At 33.1% G+C, this 16,815-nt stretch overlaps 1 protein-coding gene across 2 annotated transcripts in view; it reads left to right on the forward strand.

The window, feature by feature from the left end:
* The window catches only part of gabbr1b (gamma-aminobutyric acid (GABA) B receptor, 1b), a 113,201-nt gene that overhangs the window by 30,328 nt on the left and 66,058 nt on the right, over nucleotides 1-16,815 (forward strand). For both annotated transcript variants that reach the window (XM_073821829.1, XM_073821828.1), the window contains 5 exons: nucleotides 4,840-4,974; nucleotides 7,868-8,038; nucleotides 12,413-12,514; nucleotides 14,860-14,925; nucleotides 15,062-15,253. In XM_073821829.1, coding sequence (XP_073677930.1) covers nucleotides 4,840-4,974; nucleotides 7,868-8,038; nucleotides 12,413-12,514; nucleotides 14,860-14,925; nucleotides 15,062-15,253 — 666 coding nt within the window. The remainder of the gene's footprint in view (nucleotides 1-4,839; nucleotides 4,975-7,867; nucleotides 8,039-12,412; nucleotides 12,515-14,859; nucleotides 14,926-15,061; nucleotides 15,254-16,815) is intronic.

Here is a 16,815-nt window from a genome sequence, read left to right on the forward strand (position 1 = left end):
TAAAGCAACGAGAATACGTTTTGTGCACAAAGAAGACAAAAATAACAACTTTATTCAACAATTTCTTCTCTTCAGTGTCAGTCGTTGATGCACGTTAATGAAAGTACCAAAGCGCATGTAATAAAGTAATTATTTTTGTTTTCTTTGCACACAAAAAGTATTCTTGTAGCTCCATAACATTACAGTTGAACAACTGATGTCACATGACTATTTTAACAATGTCTTTACTACCTTTCTGGGCCTTGAACGTGTCAGTTGCGTTACTGTCTATCCAGATTCAGAAAGCTTTCGGGGTTTTCATCAAAAATATCTTAATTTGTGTCCTGAAGATGGTCTTACGGGTTTGGAACGACATCAGGGTGAGTAATTAATGACAGAAGTTTAATTTTTGGGTGAACTTTGCCTTTAATTTCAATCATTCCAAATTAAATATTTATTTTCCAATAAAAAAGATTTTATATTGTGGCTCAGAGGTTGAGCAGAATATCTCAATGGAGATTTCTAAACTCCAACTTTTTGTAAAGGATTTCAGTTCATCAGCACTTTTTCCACAGTTTAGAGAGAGAGAGACCATATGCATGGTTGGTTGCCAGATTGTAAGTTAAGTGCTAGGCAGAAAATGTGTCCTTTTTAGAGAAAAGCTCTGAATTTAAACTCTTGAAATCTGGCAACCTCAAGCTAAAAAATCACAGAGGTCTATATTTTTCCTCCACTTTATGTTGGTTATAGACAGTTTGTAATTTTGAATCTGCATTTTAATCTGAACTTTTTCTTCAAAGATATTGAATGTTGAGATTACAGTTAGTGTTTAATGTCAGTGTCGTCTCTTCTTATTCATGGAGAAAGTTTTCTTTTATCATGGTTTTTGTTAACAAAAGTTTTTGTGGGCATACTGGTAACTCGATTGAAAGTTTTTCAGCTAATGTTTTGCTTTTCTGCTACGTTCTATCAGCCAAGTGTGCAATTTATATACAAGGAAGGTTTTACTTACAGTGCCAATGATTTATTCCCATTGATTTGTTCATTCTTGAAGTTGCTTGACGTTATTGATAAGAATGAAGCTGCACTTTATATTTGCTGATTAACTGACTCGTAATTACATGAAAAGTGTTAGCAAATTAAAAATATAAAAAGAAGAAAACAAAAAGGATATACCATTGTATTCCAAAGAGTATCAACTGTGACCCTGGACCACAAAACCAGTCAATAACTGAATAAGCTTTATATTGATGTATGGTTTGTTAGGATAGGACGATATTTGGCCAACTATTTGAACATCTGGAATCTGAGGGTGCAAATAAATCAAAATATCACCTTTAAAGTTGTCCAAATAAAGTTCTTAGCAATGCATATTCCTAATCAAAAATTATGTTTTGATATATTTATGGTAGGAAATTTACTAAATATCTTCATGGAACATGATTTTTACTTAATATCCTAATGATTTTGGGCATAAAAGAAAAAATCATTGTGACCTATACAGTGTACTGTATTTAATTGGCTATAGCTACAAATATACCCATGTTACTTATGACTGGTTTTGTGGTCCAGGGTCACAAATAAGAACTAAATGTGACACTAAGCGACTTTCTTCCCATTGAAAAACTGTTTTGGCAAAGCCAGTAACACCATCAAACACTAATAACTATTTCCTGCTAGGTTAAGGGCATAAAGGGCTATACTCTTAATTTGGCTCCTACAACTGTGTGAAATAGCTTGGACATTACATGTTATTCATAGTGACATGCATTTTATTTAAAGTATACATTTTATTGGTTCATGCATTCCCTAGGAATTGAGCCCATGACTTTTTGCTACTGTGTGAACTGCAAGAATGCTGTGTTGTTTAATATCCTGATCATTTTATGTGCTTTTAATTAGGCAATTAAGTCTCCAAAAGAGTGTCATTAAACTAGTTTTGCAATCCTTTCTTGTCCTGAATGAGTGTATTTGAGACAAGATTTTTTAATAACATCTCTGAGTTTTGTTTAGATTTTATAAGCTTTATTAATATTTAGTAAAGCTCAGCCCTAGTTCCCTAGTCCCTATTAGCTCTCATACTAGTATTTGCTGCGCTTCTTTTCTACAGCACCAAGGTTAAGAAAAATGTTTTAGCTGACTGAGAAACTGTCTTTCTATTATGTTGTCTTGCAGAAACAATAGAATAGCAAATGTGGTACGATTTAAGTCACTTCTTTTAATGGATTGGTCTAAAAGACTAATGAAATCAGATACAAGTTTGCATCAATCTAATGAACTGAATCTGCTGAATCCATTAGAGCAGTTAACATTTGACTCGCTCACTAATTGGATGTTTATATAATGTTAATTAATAATTATACACTACCGTTCGAAAGCGGGGTTGGTAAGATATTCTGTTGTTTTTGAAATAAGACTTTTATGCTTAGTATTTTTTATTGAACCAGTTAAAATGTGTTTTGTTTTCTGTTCAGTTACAACCTTACACGATCAGTCTCAGTCACAAATCAGAATTCAGTTCTTGTAGTTTTGATTCAGTGGGACCCAGGTGCGTTTAAAGAGTGAGGCTCACGCATGGCTTCCCTCAGGGTTGGAAAGTCAGGACAGGGAGGAGATTCAGAGCCCCAACAAAGTCTCCATTCTGGGGATACGATTCTGCTGACGACCCCCAGGGAGTCTGGAGAGAGTCTGCAGGAGGACTCTCTCTGGAGGACTTATGCCTGAATCATTAAGTACAATTGTTCTCATTTTATTTACTTTATTAAAGGGGTCATATGATGTTGCTAAAAAGAGCATTATCTTGTGTTTTTGTTGTTATGCAATGTGTTTATGCAGTTTGAGGTTCAAAAAACATATTATTTTCCACATACTGTACATTATTGTTGCTCCTCTCTGCCCTGCCTTTCTGAAACGCTTCGATTTTTTACAAAACTCATCGTTGATGGAAATTGAGTTGTTCTCTGATTGGCAGATTTTTATGCGTCACACCATGTCTGCATTTTCAATCGTAGAATGTGAAACAACAAGCACTACTCTACACTGCTTAAAACTCGCGTTTGAATAGTCAGTACTGAATTCTTTAAATATGAAAACATACTTACAGGCTGTGAGTCAGAAGCACTGGACTGTCCTTTCAACATCGGAATTGCCCCACTTTATAGCCTTAACCCTTTGTGTACAGCTGGCATTGTGAGCTGCTCTCCCAGGTTCAGGAAACAGTCCTCCGTTAAGTGCACAGCACCCACTCGAATATTTGCGTTTCGGAACAGTGTTGTAAATATAACTTAACCACTGATTTCTAGTTGTGTCCTCATTTGGAAGGCCAAACAAAGTACTTTAGCTTTCGCAATGAAACACACTGTATCTCCACAACATGGCGGCTGCAACACTACTATAGCCGGTAAAAGTTGCACTTTCTTTCTTTCCATATAAATATGGGCGGTGTTATGTTAATCTACTCACCCTGTGACGTGGACAAGCCGTTTTAAAGAGGTGTGGCTGAGTCTTAACTTTTATAATAAATATCTCTTTGGTTTTGAGACTTTAAGCTTTGCAACTTTACAGATCTTATCTATGCACAAATAGCTTGTAACACTCCAAAGACAAAGGAAAACAAGAAACTGCATCATATGACCCCTTTAAAAAGAATGTGTAGGCATGTGTCCACAATAGAGAAACGCTCTCACAGAACTGTGTGGAGTGTCACATTAATTTCTGTCTTTTCACAGGAAATCATTGTAATTCTGAAAACAAAAGCAGTTTTTTTTTTTCACTAAAATGCTTCTTTTGTTGCAATTTAAATAATTGGAGTAATTTAGCAGCAGGTTTAGAAGAAATTAAAAGCATCGGGAGACGCAAAAATGGAGATGCGTCGGGATAAGGACGCCAGATTAGACGCCAATAAGTAAAGAGCAGTCAGCCGCCACAGGGTTCTGCCAATTGAATTTAGTGATTGCACCAATCAAGCCTTGAATCATTTTAAACGCATGTTTGTTTTTATTCATTCTAGGTTTTGCTCCTGTTTAAGCTTTTCTTTGTTCCCAAAACAACAGAAACACGGCGAAGGCCCAGCTTTAGAAATGCTGGCTGTGCTCAAGGCCACTGGCTGCAGCTCAGTTTGCTCTCAACACATGATCAATTGTGGCTTTAACCTACTATTATCATTTAAATGAGATATTGATTTCTCATTGACAGTAATTTTAAGACAAACGGGGGAAAAAAAGATGCTGATTGTCAGCGTCGGGTTAAAGACTGATGAGAGTACATGTCTAGCAAACAAACATTGTATTTTCGCTGTGTATATGAGCAAATGCATGTGTCCTTGGAGGATTCCAGCTGTCCTCTGTATGTATTTATTGCTTTATCTGTCTCTGCTCATTTCTGTTCTGCTGTCCCATGCATATTTATCTCCGCTTATGTGATTTAGTATGAAATGAAGTCTCTCTCCATATACTGGGTCAGCGAATGCAGATACAGTGTGAAATGTGTGCTTTTTTCTGTCGAGGTCTGCAGTTTTGAGCATGTTTTGAGTGACAGGATGCCTCATGAATAATGACAGCTGTGCTTCAAATCTGAATATAGATTATATATGTGACCCTGGACCACAAAACCAGGCTTAAGTAGCACAGGTATATTTGTAGCAATAGCCAAAAATTCATTGTATGGGTCAGAATTATATATTTTTCTTTTATGCCAAAAATTATTAGGATATTAAGTAAAGATCATGTTCCATGAAAATACTTTGTAAATGTCCTACCATAAATATATCACAACATAATGTTTGATTAGTAATATGCATTGCTAAAAACTTCATTTGGACACATTTGGTCACATATTTAAAAGTTTCCTCTCTGCTCTCAGTGTGATCCGGGTGAGGCCACAAAGCTGCTGTATGACCTGCTATACACGGAGCCCCTAAAGATCGTCCTGATGCCAGGCTGCAGCTCTGTGTCAACACTGGTGGCCGAAGCCGCACGCATGTGGAACCTCATTGTGGTGAGTTCTGCTCTTTTTCTGCCACAAGCATTGGATTGTTTAGGTATCCACTAAATATTTCAGACTGGCAAGTGAAAGCCATTTGACTTTATATAGTTCATATGGTACATGTAGGTACTGTAGAAATGAGGTGGTTCAGTCTAGTGGTTATATATCAGGTAAACAAAAAAGTTCCCGAAGAGGCATAGAGAAGGCTGTGAATTCACAGATTTCAGTAGGGGTTGTTTATTGCAAGGATGTAGAGAAAAACACAAGAGTTATGAAATTAACACCCTATTTTGCAATCAGAGAGTTGAGAAAATTATAGCGTGTCTCACTTTTGATCGTTTTGGGGTAATGCTGGTTTGCTGAGTTTCTTTTTATTTAGAATATGTGTTTCTTCATAATTTGAACTGTTGGAGACTATGTGAATGCATGCATGCATAAATAAAATTATATCTAAATATACACTACAATTAAAAAGTTTGGGGTCAGTAAGATTTTCTTTTTCGTGAAAAACAACAACTGTATACTAGTATTCAGCAGGATGCATTACATTGGTCAAAAGTGACAGTAAAGACCAAAAAAAAAAAAAAAATGTAATTTAAATAAATGTAGTTCGTTTTAATTTTCTAGTCATCAAAGAATCTGAATTTTTTTCCCCACAAACATTTTAAGCAGCACAGCTGTTTTAAGCATTAATAATAATATGAAATGTCTCTTGAGCAGCAAATCAGCACATTAGAATGATTTCTGAAGAATCATGTGACATTGAAGACTGGAGTCAAAAACTCAGCTTTGCATCAAAGGAATAAATTATATTTATTATATACACTACCAGTCAAAAGATTTTGAACAGTAAGATTTTTAATGCTTTTTAAAAAAGTATTTTACAGCAAAAACAGTACATTTGTGAAATATCCTTACTATTTAAAATTTTCTATTTGAATATATTTTAAAGTGTTATTTATTCCCGTGATTTCAAAGATGAATTTTTAGCATCATTACTCCAGTCACAAGATCCTTCAGAAATCATACTAATATTCTGATTTGCTGCTCAAAAAACATTTTTTATTATTATTATTATGTTGAAAACAGCTGAGTTGAATTGTTTCAGGTTTCTTTGATGAACAGAAAGTTCAGAAGAAGAGCATTTATCTGAAATAGAAATGTTTTGTAACATTGTAAATGTCTTTATCATCACTTTTGATCAATTTAAAGCATCCTTGCTAAATAAAAGTATTAGTTTTATAATTTCTTTCCCAAAGAAAGAAAAATTATACTGATTCAAAGCATTTGAATGATATAGTGTATAATGTTAGAGAAGATTTTTATTACAGATAAATGCTTATCTTTGGATCTTCATGAAAGAATCCTGAAAAAATTTAATCAACTGTTTTAAATATTGATAATAATAAAAATAATAATAAATGTTTCGCAAGGAGCTAATCAGCATATTAGAATGATTTCTGACAGATCATGTGACACAGAAGAAAATTCAGCTTTGCATCACATGAATTAATTTCATTTTAAAATAAATGCAAATAGAAAGCAGTTATTTTAAATAGTAAAAGTATTTCACAATATTATTGTTTTTGCTGTACTTTGGATCAAATAAATGCAGGCTTGGTGAGCAGAAGAGAATTCTTTAAAAAACATTACAAAATCTTACTGTTCAAAAACTTTTGACTGGTAGTGTAAAAAATTAAACATTTGTTATTTTATATTGTAATCATTTTTCACAATATAATAAATACAGCCTTGGTGAGCATAAGAGATTTCTTTGAAAAACATTTAAAACTATCTATAAAGACTTTTTTGAATGGTCGTATAGATGAGAATTACATAATATTCAGTTTAATTTGTTGAATTAATCGCATAGGCTATAAAGATTTGCAGAGACATTCAAAAACATAAGCCAATCACTGACTTACAGCAATTTGTTTAGTTTTTCTTAGTCTTTCTGAGGTCTGTCAGACAGGATGTGTATGAATTGTATGCGCTCATCAGAGAGCAGGATTAATTACATTACTTAAAAAAAAATCATTGAAGAAGGTGAACATACCTGTAGTCCCCTACATTTGGTTTTGGTAGCTTCTGTATGACTCTGTTCATCAAAAAACTGAACTCTCCAACAGGTCTCATCACTGAAAACGTTATACCACAGTGGAGATGAGCTACCTAAATGCATTCCCATTTCAGAACATGCGGCGCTTCGTTCAAATACCCAAAATCAGTGAAATGGCTTCCAGACATTTTGGATCAGATATTTATGTCATTTTATTTCGCTTTTGGCTCGTCTTTGAAGTGCACTCCCACTGCCTCATCTTCATCTTTTTTTTTCGTCTTTTTATTTTTCATGTTCTGCTCTATTTTTATATCTGTTGAGAGCTTTTTCTCTTCACATATGAGTTTTGACCTATATACTCTCCTGCTGGCCTTGAAACCCTCCCTTTTTCATCCCCCTCAGCAGATCTGTCACTCAACGACATCTCAACCCATCTGGGAATGACATTGAGTTATTGGCAAAATAGCTAAAAAACCCTCTGCTGTCATTTGATTTGACTGACTGATTTCGGTGCTGCGCTTAAAACAGAAAATGTTGCAATATAAACCCCCTTTTTTTCTTTTTTCACATTTTACACCTCTGTTTTGGATTTTAACTTTATCACAGGCTGTCTGACACACTATATTCCCCAATGTTAAATAAAGCTGTTCTGAGTGAACTGTGATCAACCCAGCAGGAGATAATTTAGCCTCTTGGGTCCTGGTTTTCCTACGGGTGATTTTATCACACATTTTTCTTCACTAGCTTGTTTCTAATTTTCTTTGAAGGTCTCAGTGTCTGTACGGTGGTGATGTGTGAATGTATTTCTGTTGCTCGTTTCTCATGACCATTGATATTTGCTTGCAGTTGTCCTATGGATCCAGTTCACCAGCTCTCTCCAACCGTCAGCGATTCCCCACCTTCTTCCGCACGCACCCCTCAGCCACATTGCACAACCCCACCCGCGTGCAGCTCTTCCAGAAGTGGAAGTGGACCAAGATCGCCACCATCCAACAGACCACTGAAGTCTTCACCTCTGTAAGTGAGCTGTTAATAAGTACAGATGTTTTAAAGGCAGTAATTGTGCAAGATTTGGTGGAGTTCAGCTGTGTATTGTGTTGGTCACATGTTTATTGTCCTTTGGGTAACCCCGCCCACTCTGAATTCCCATTGGCCCAAAGTCCTGCTCCGCACAGTTATGCATTAAAGTGCTATTAAAGCATGAAATGACATTCAAAACCCAATTAACTTCTATTTTAAAGTGAACCAGCATAATCAGTGAGGGAAAAAATGTTGGCCCCACTTAATTTTATCCAATGCAAATTCAGTGGATCATGTCAGGTCGGTATTTCATACCAGAGTTTGCATTTAGTAGTGTGGTTGAAAAAATAAGCAGCCTTTATGATGTCAGCAAAAAAAGGAAATTGTTTCATAGCTGGATTATTACATTTTGATGTAGCATCATGAAAACATTTTCTTCTGCTACGTTCGCCCTGTTTCTTATTACAAAATCTGTTTGCATTGATCTTGACCTGAAATATGACTTTTAAATCGTGAATTGTTTTAGTTGGCCAATAATAGATTTTAAAGGGAGCCTATTATGCTTATTTACAAAGTCTTTATTTAGTTTTGGGGTGCACTAGAACATGCTCTCATGCTTGGTGGTTTCGAAAAACGCATTATTTTTCACATAATTTACATTATTACAATAGCTTTAGTTCCGGGTTTGATGAAGGCGAGTCGTCCGAAAAACTGTATTGTGATTGGTTAGCAGTCCCACTGCGTTGTGATTGGTGCACAGCTTAGATGGTGTTTCAGTACTTGCCCAAAGCAGCAAGTTCCGTGTACAACTGCGCAAGTGCATTAAAGTGATTCTTATTTTTTAAATGTAGATATTTTTCTTACAAAAGCACATCGGATCACTAAAGGAGGCTTTTATTGACACCTCTGGAGCCATGTGAAGCATTTTTTATTATGGATCAATGCACTTTATTGGACTTGTTTTTTACTGATGGAGAGAAACACCAATCTATGCTGTTCTAAAGTTTGAGAGTGCCAGTATTATTTTTAATATAACTCAGATTGCATTCGTCTGAAAGAAAAAGTCATATACAAAAATTTTAACTAAATATCTCCCTTTGGAGTGGACTTTGAGATTTTTTACTTTGTAGATGTTTTTTATGCCCAAACATAGACCCCACACACTGACTAAAATTCAAAAATTGAAAAAGCAGACCCCTTTTAATGCTAAAACAGTAAATAAGTACTGTATTGTACATATTAAATATTTAATTGTTGTTTCTTTAAATTAATATTGACAGTGGAGCAGTGTTCTTGAGTGCCATGGGTGCATTCGCTCTCTGTTTCATCTGTAACACCCTCAAACTATTTTCAAACAGCTTTTCAAGGCTTTTGATCGTATTTCACAGCTGCCACCTTATCTGCATGACCTCAACTGAAATAAAACGCTTTCATTGCATGGAAACTTCTGCATTATTTTCTCCAAGATAAAACGTCTTGTTTTATTGTTCAGTTGGTGAGTTTTGGTGCAGAAAACATTTAAAGTCAAGTTTAAAGTCAACTAGTTGATATTGCGTCTCTTGTTGTAATCATACAGTATGTGGCCTTGAGCTATTGTGGTCTGCCTACTTTTTTCTGACAAAGATTAGGGGAAGTTGTCACTAATTTCAAATCACTGATGACATTATGTCACTAATATTTAAAATACTTTTATTTCATACTTCAAATCTGTTAACGTATTTACTGACATATGGCTTGAGACGTAGTGATATAAAAATTATAATTAAACTTTTATTTGGAGAAGTACTTGTGCACAATGCATATTTTCTAATATTGTGCATAAAATGTGTTTTAATGTCATTATTGATGAGGATGGCATGATTTTTGACTAATTTTCGTGCTTAAATGCAAGATATTTAAATTGTACCTGAAGTATACTTGCAATAGTTCAACTTTAGCACAATCAGATATAAAGTTGGGGTCAAAAGTTTACATACACCTTGCAGAATCTGCAAAATGTTATTTATTTTACAAAAATAACAGGATATTTTTTATTTAGTACTGACCTGAATAAGATATTTCACACAAATGAAGTTTACATGTAGTCCATAAGAGAAAATAATAGTTGAAGATGTGTGCATTTTTCTTATTTTGCCTAAATATCATATTTTTTCATTAAGTACTGCCCTTCAGAAGCTACAGAAGATACTTACATGTTTCCCAGAAGAAAAAATAAGTTAATGCATTGTGTTTCTTTTTGAAGCATCAGTGAGCATTTGAACCTTCTATAATAGTTGCATATGAGTCCCTCAGTTGTACTCAGTGTTGAAAGATGGATCTCAAAGTTATACAGTCATTGTTGGAAAGGGTTCAAATACACAAAAATGCTGAAAATGCTGTTTAACTTTAACAAAGAAGGGACTCGTGAACAACTATCACTAAACAAACAAACAAAAAACACAGCTGTGGATCATTCAGGAAACAACACAGTGTTAAGAATCAAGTGTATGTAAACTTTTGAACGGGGTCATTTTTATAAATTCAACTAGTATTTTCTCTTGTGGACTATATGTTCATGTATTGTATGTGAAATATCTTATTCAGGTCAGTGCTGAATTAAAAAAAAAACATGCATTTTGTATGATCCCTCTTAATTTGGTAAAATAATTAACATTTTGTAGATTCCGCAAGGTGTATGTAAACTTTTGACCTCAACTGTACTTCAGTATATCTTTATTTGGACTTCAGCACTACTTCCACACAGTTAAAGTGCATCAAGTACAAAATTAGTAATACTTTAAGTATACCAGTTTAGTATACCAAAACTACAATTGCAGGATATAAGTACATAAATATGTAAATGTATTTCACTGTATGCATTATAATTAGCATTAAATATAAAAAACATATTTCAAATACATTTTAGTATATTTATTTTTCACAAGGGTTAGCAGTCATTTTTATCCAAAGTGACTTACAGATAAAGTTATAGCAAAATTACTTGCAAATTTTAACCCTTAAAACTCATCTTTGATCATTAAAATAACATATTTAAACATAAAAACATACATGGAAATTCTGCCATTAATTGCCCACTCTCATGTTGTTTCAAACCTGTAAGACCATTCTGCTTTGTAACACAAATTAAGATATTGTTGATTAAAACCGAGAGCTTTCTTACCCGGAATAGACAGTAACACAACTGACACATTAAAGGAGCAGAAAGGTAGTAAGGACATTGTTAAAATTAGTGGATCAACCATAATGTTATGAACAAAAATGTTACCAGAATATATTTTTTGTGCAAAGAAAACAAATATAACAAATTTTTTCAACAATTTCTTCTCTTCCCTGTCAGTCGGTACACATTCATACTCTTGCACGGCAAAGACTTACACAGAAGAGAAGAAATAGTTAAATAAAGTCATTATTTTTGTTTTCTTTGCAGACAAAAAATATTAGTGTAGATTTATATCATTATGGTCACATGGACTATTTTAATGATGTCTTTACTACCTTTCTTGGCCTTGAACGTGTCAGTTGTGTTGCTCTCTATGCAGGGTCAGAAAGCTCTCGGATTTCATCAAAAATATCTTAATTTGTGAAGATAAACGAAGATCTGTAAATAATCCTATACATGAATATAAACAAATGGAATTTATTTTTAACAATTATATTGTGTATGGAATCAATTTAAATCATTCTGAAAGAGCTAAAAACACAAAAAACCTCCCTCACATCAAAACTGCACTAACTTTTGACTACTGTGATCTGATTATAGCAGTTTATTTTTAAAAGAAAGAATCTATTTTGATTTATGTTAACATCTTGGCTAGATTTTTCCTTCTAGTGTGGACAGAAACATTCCTTGTAAAACACTATGCTGTGAATACCTGATGTCTGATATCTGAGTCGTGCAACTCAGAGAGGCTGTGTTTTACTTCAGGGTATAACATATAGTTGTTTTGTATGCTATGTAGGTAAAATGCTGTAGAAGACAATATCTAGGATATGGGATTGTGGGCTCTAGCTGATATAAACTTGGCTCAGTTCCTTTGTTTCTTCCTGCACTCTGCAGCCTGAGGTTATACAGACTGTATTAAAATTTACACGCTTGTTTTATTGGTACTCCCAGAATGGTAAACAGTAGACAAGTCCCAACAAAAGAAATTAAATCTGCCAGTCTCTTTCTAATTTTCTTTCTCCCCTCATTTTCTTTCTCCATGCCTGTCTTATCTCTGCCTCTCTGCCGCAATAATATTTTTTCCCTGTCTCTTGCTTTTTCTACCCGGCATTACCTCCCGTCTGTCTGCGGATGGTTTTCTTGTCTCCGTGCTCTTTACTTACCCTCTGTTCTCCTTTAATCTCGTCCTCTCTCTCTCTTTCTCTCAGACTCTGGATGATCTAGAACAGAGGGTGAAGGAGGCAGGCATTGAGATCAGCGTGAGGCAAAGCTTCCTCACGGATCCTGCTGTGGCCGTCAAGAACCTCAAGGTGCTTTCACTTTCACTCATTTCATTTATGACCTCGCTGCCATGGAGGTGTACAGGTGTTGCTGTCAGTGCCAGGTTAGAGAAATCAGATCAGCACTGTTCTCAGACAGATGTCAGACACACAAAGACACTTAATATTCAGTAATATCATCAGTTTGATGGCACTGACACTATCGGATAAGAACAAAAAAACTGAATTGAGCTGAATAATGACACTGCTGTCTACTGCTTTATAGCTGAATCGAATTAGTTCATAAATAATGAATTTTGGGACTGTTATTGAACTGAATCGAATAAACATTGATCTGACCTGAGCTGCATAACAACACTTCAGTCTTCAGTAGAGCTGCTGTCATTGAATGAAACTTGTTTCATAATTGGTGAAATCTCATCAAAACACATCAAGGTCAAATTTAACCACAAAATCAGATGAATACAATGAAAGGACATCTATCTATCTATCTATCTATCTATCTATCTATCTATCTATCTATCTATCTATCTATCTATCTATCTATCTATCTATCTATCTATCTATCTATCTATCTATCTATCTATCTATCTATCTATCTATCTATCTATCTATCTATCTATCTATCTATCTATCTAAATAGATAAATAAATTATTCAATTATTCAATTATTTTCTATTACTGTCTAGTTTTACAGTATTATAATAATACCATAATACAAAGATTTGTAAAATAAATATTATTTTATTCTCCAATAAACATTAATCAAAACATATAAACCTATTAGCCCATCCTCTTAAAAAAAACGTAAAAAATAAAGTTATATTTTAAAGTTTTTGTAAATAAATAAGTAATAAATGGGTAAATATATAAAAACAACAACAAAAATAAATTAATATTTTTTTTATTTATTTATTATTTAAATATAATAAATATTTTATTTATATATATATATATATATATATATATATATATATTTATATATATATATATATACAGTATATATATATTTTATATATATATAATATATAAATATAAATATTTATTATATTTAAATAATAAATAAAAATATAAATAAAGGAATGAAAGCATAAAAATATATATTCTTTAATAATATTTATATTTAATAATATTTATTTTATTCATTTATTATTATTTTTTTAAATAGGTTATAAATGTTAATATAGATTATATATGTAAACAAAATAAATAATTTAATTAATTTTCATATATATATTCTATGACTCTCTGGTATTACAGTAGCCTATAATAATACTGTAATACCAAAGCCAATAATAATAATAATAAATATTATTATATTCTTCAATAAACATTAACAAAAACATATTAAACCTATAAGCCCACCCTCTTCTAAATAAATAAATAAAGTTTTATTTTAAAGGTTTTGTAAATAAATAAGTAATACATGGGTAAATATATTAAAACAAAACAAATAAAAAATAAAAAATAATAAATAAATTAAATAATAAATAAAAAATATAAATAAAGGAATGACAGTATAAAAATATATATTCGTTAATAATATTTATATTTAATAATATTTATTTTATACTGTCATTCATTAATTTTTTATTATTTAAATAAATAGGTTATACATTTTTATATAGGTTATATAGTATGTATAGAAAATAAATAATTGTATTAATATATATATATATATATATATATATATATATATATATATATATATATATAGGATTTGTGGGAAATGTGTTAATGTTAATGTAATAAAATGTAAATGTCATGAAAATCAATACAACCATACAAAATTGGATGTCTCTAAAATAAGCTTTATTTTACTTTAAGCAAAACATAGATTTTTATGTTGCCCTTTTATTCTGCCTTGAAGATTCCCCAAAAACAGACACACACACCTTTATTGCTATCTCTGGTTTTGTCACACCAAAGGACGTCATTGAAGTCCGGGAGTAAAATGCAAAAGTGTGGGGATCTGATCTCATTCTTGAGAGGAATCATTTTAATTGGAACATGGGTCAGATGATCTGTTCCCCCCCCAGTCCTACTGCCTCCCCATCCTGCTCTCTCCAGTGACGGCTGGGCCCCTGGCTGCCTGTTTAGCAAAGGCCTGCCATGTGTGCCGCCCTAGTTTTGGTGCTCAAGATTAATGGAGTACCACCAGAGGAACCATGGTAACCTGGAATATAGCACACCACTGAGAGGGGAAAGGAGCACTGATTGGACTGCTTGTCCAAACCAAAATTACTGCAGCGTTATGCATAGCAGCACTCTCAAATACTCAAAGGACCCTCCCTCTGATGCTAATTCACTGACTTTTGCAAATTGTTGCATTCATTGCTTTGTTCTAATCATCAGTTCTCACTCTGCTCCTACAGAGGCAAGATGCTCGCATCATTGTGGGCCTGTTTTACGAAACGGAAGCCAGGAAAGTGTTTTGTGAGGTCGGTAATCAGCCGTCCAGCTGAGCATTATTAATCTTTGTCAATGTCAAGGGGGCAACATGGTGTTTCTGTTCATTTTTCATTCTTGGCTCAAGCCATTCCCTAACCTGCCCTGTTTCACACAACCCAACTATAGGTCTATAAGGAGAAGCTGTATGGGAAAAAGTATGTGTGGTTTCTCATTGGCTGGTACGCTGACAACTGGTTCAAGATCAAAGACCCATCCATCAACTGCACTGTGGAGCAGATGACAGAAGCTGTGGAGGGTCATGTGACCACTGAGATAGTCATGCTCAATCCTGAGACGGTGCGAGGGGCCTCTAACCTGGTGAGTGGGCCTGAATAATCTTTATTTCCTGATTTATAATTAAAAGAATTGTTCAGTTTGTGTTCTGTGGCTAGGCCCAGACCATTCAGCATTTGTGCTGTGGACTCAAGCGGTCTCTCAATTAAACTCTCTTTTTTTCGCAATTGCGAGTTTACATCTCACACTGTTTTTTTCTCAGAATTGTTAGATATAAACTCATATATGTCAGAATTATGGCTTTAAATTATATATTTTTGAATTTATCTGTCAGTTCTGACTTTATAAAGTTATAAACTCAGAATTGTGAGATATAAATTCAGAATTGTGAGTTATAAAGTTAGAATTGTGAACTTGCAGAATTGTGAGTTTATATTATATATTTGTGAAAGTATTTCTCAGTTCTGACTTTATAATGTTATAAAGTCAGAATTTTGAGATATAAACTTGCAGTTATAAGTAAACCTCAAAATTATGAGATATAAAATTGGAATTGCAAGAAATTCACATTTGCGAGATATAAACTTGCATTTGCAAGTTATAAAGTTAGAATTGCGAACTTACAAACTATAACTATTATACTATATATTTGAAAATTTGTATCAATTTAGATATAAAGATATAAAGTCAGAATTGTGAGATATAAACTCAACATTGTAAGAAAATGTAAAAATTTCAAGTTGTTATATATTTGAAAATTGATATCAATTTAGATATAAAGATATGAAGTCAGAATTGTGAGATATAATCTCAGAAAGATATAAAAGTCAGAACTGCGAACTCGCAGAATTTTGAGTTTGTATTATATATTTGCAATTTACCTGTCAATTCTGAATTTATAAAGTTATGAAGTCAGAATTGAGAGATTGCAAAATTGCAAAATATAAACTTGGAATTGCAAGAAAAATTCATAATTGTGAGACAAACTTGCAGTTGTGAGTTATTAAGTTAGAATTGCAAACTCGCAAGCTCACAGAATTGCGAGTTTATAATATATATTTAAAAATGTATCTGTCAGTTTTGACTTTGCAAAGGTATAAAGTCAGAATTGTGAGATAGAATTGCAAACTCACAGAATTGCACATCTATCTGTCAATTCTGACTTTATAAAGCTATAAAGTCAGAATTGTAAGATACAAACTCCTCGCCACTGTAAGAAAATGTCAAAATTGTAAAACAAACTTGGAATTGGAGAAATAAAGTCTGAATTGCAAATTCACCAAATTGCAAGTTTATATTATATATTTGAGAATTTATCTGTCAATTCTGACTTTATGAAGTTATAAAGTCAGAATTGTGAGATACAAAATCGCAATTGTGAGAAAACGTCAAAATTGTGAACGCTACTCGGAATTGCGAGAAATAAAGTCAGAATTGCAAACTCACAGAATTGCGAATTTATCTGTCAATTCTGACTTTATAAAGTTATAAAGTCAGAATTGTGAGATACAAACTCGCCATTGTAAGAAAACATCAAAACTGTAAAACATAAACTCGGAATTGCGAGAAATAAAGTCAGAATTGTGAACACAGAATTGCAAGTTTATATTATATATTTGAGATTTTATATGTCAGTTCTGACTTCA

This window comes from Garra rufa, chromosome 17, assembly GCF_049309525.1.
Source record: "Garra rufa chromosome 17, GarRuf1.0, whole genome shotgun sequence".
Classification (NCBI taxonomy): domain Eukaryota; kingdom Metazoa; phylum Chordata; class Actinopteri; order Cypriniformes; family Cyprinidae; genus Garra; species Garra rufa.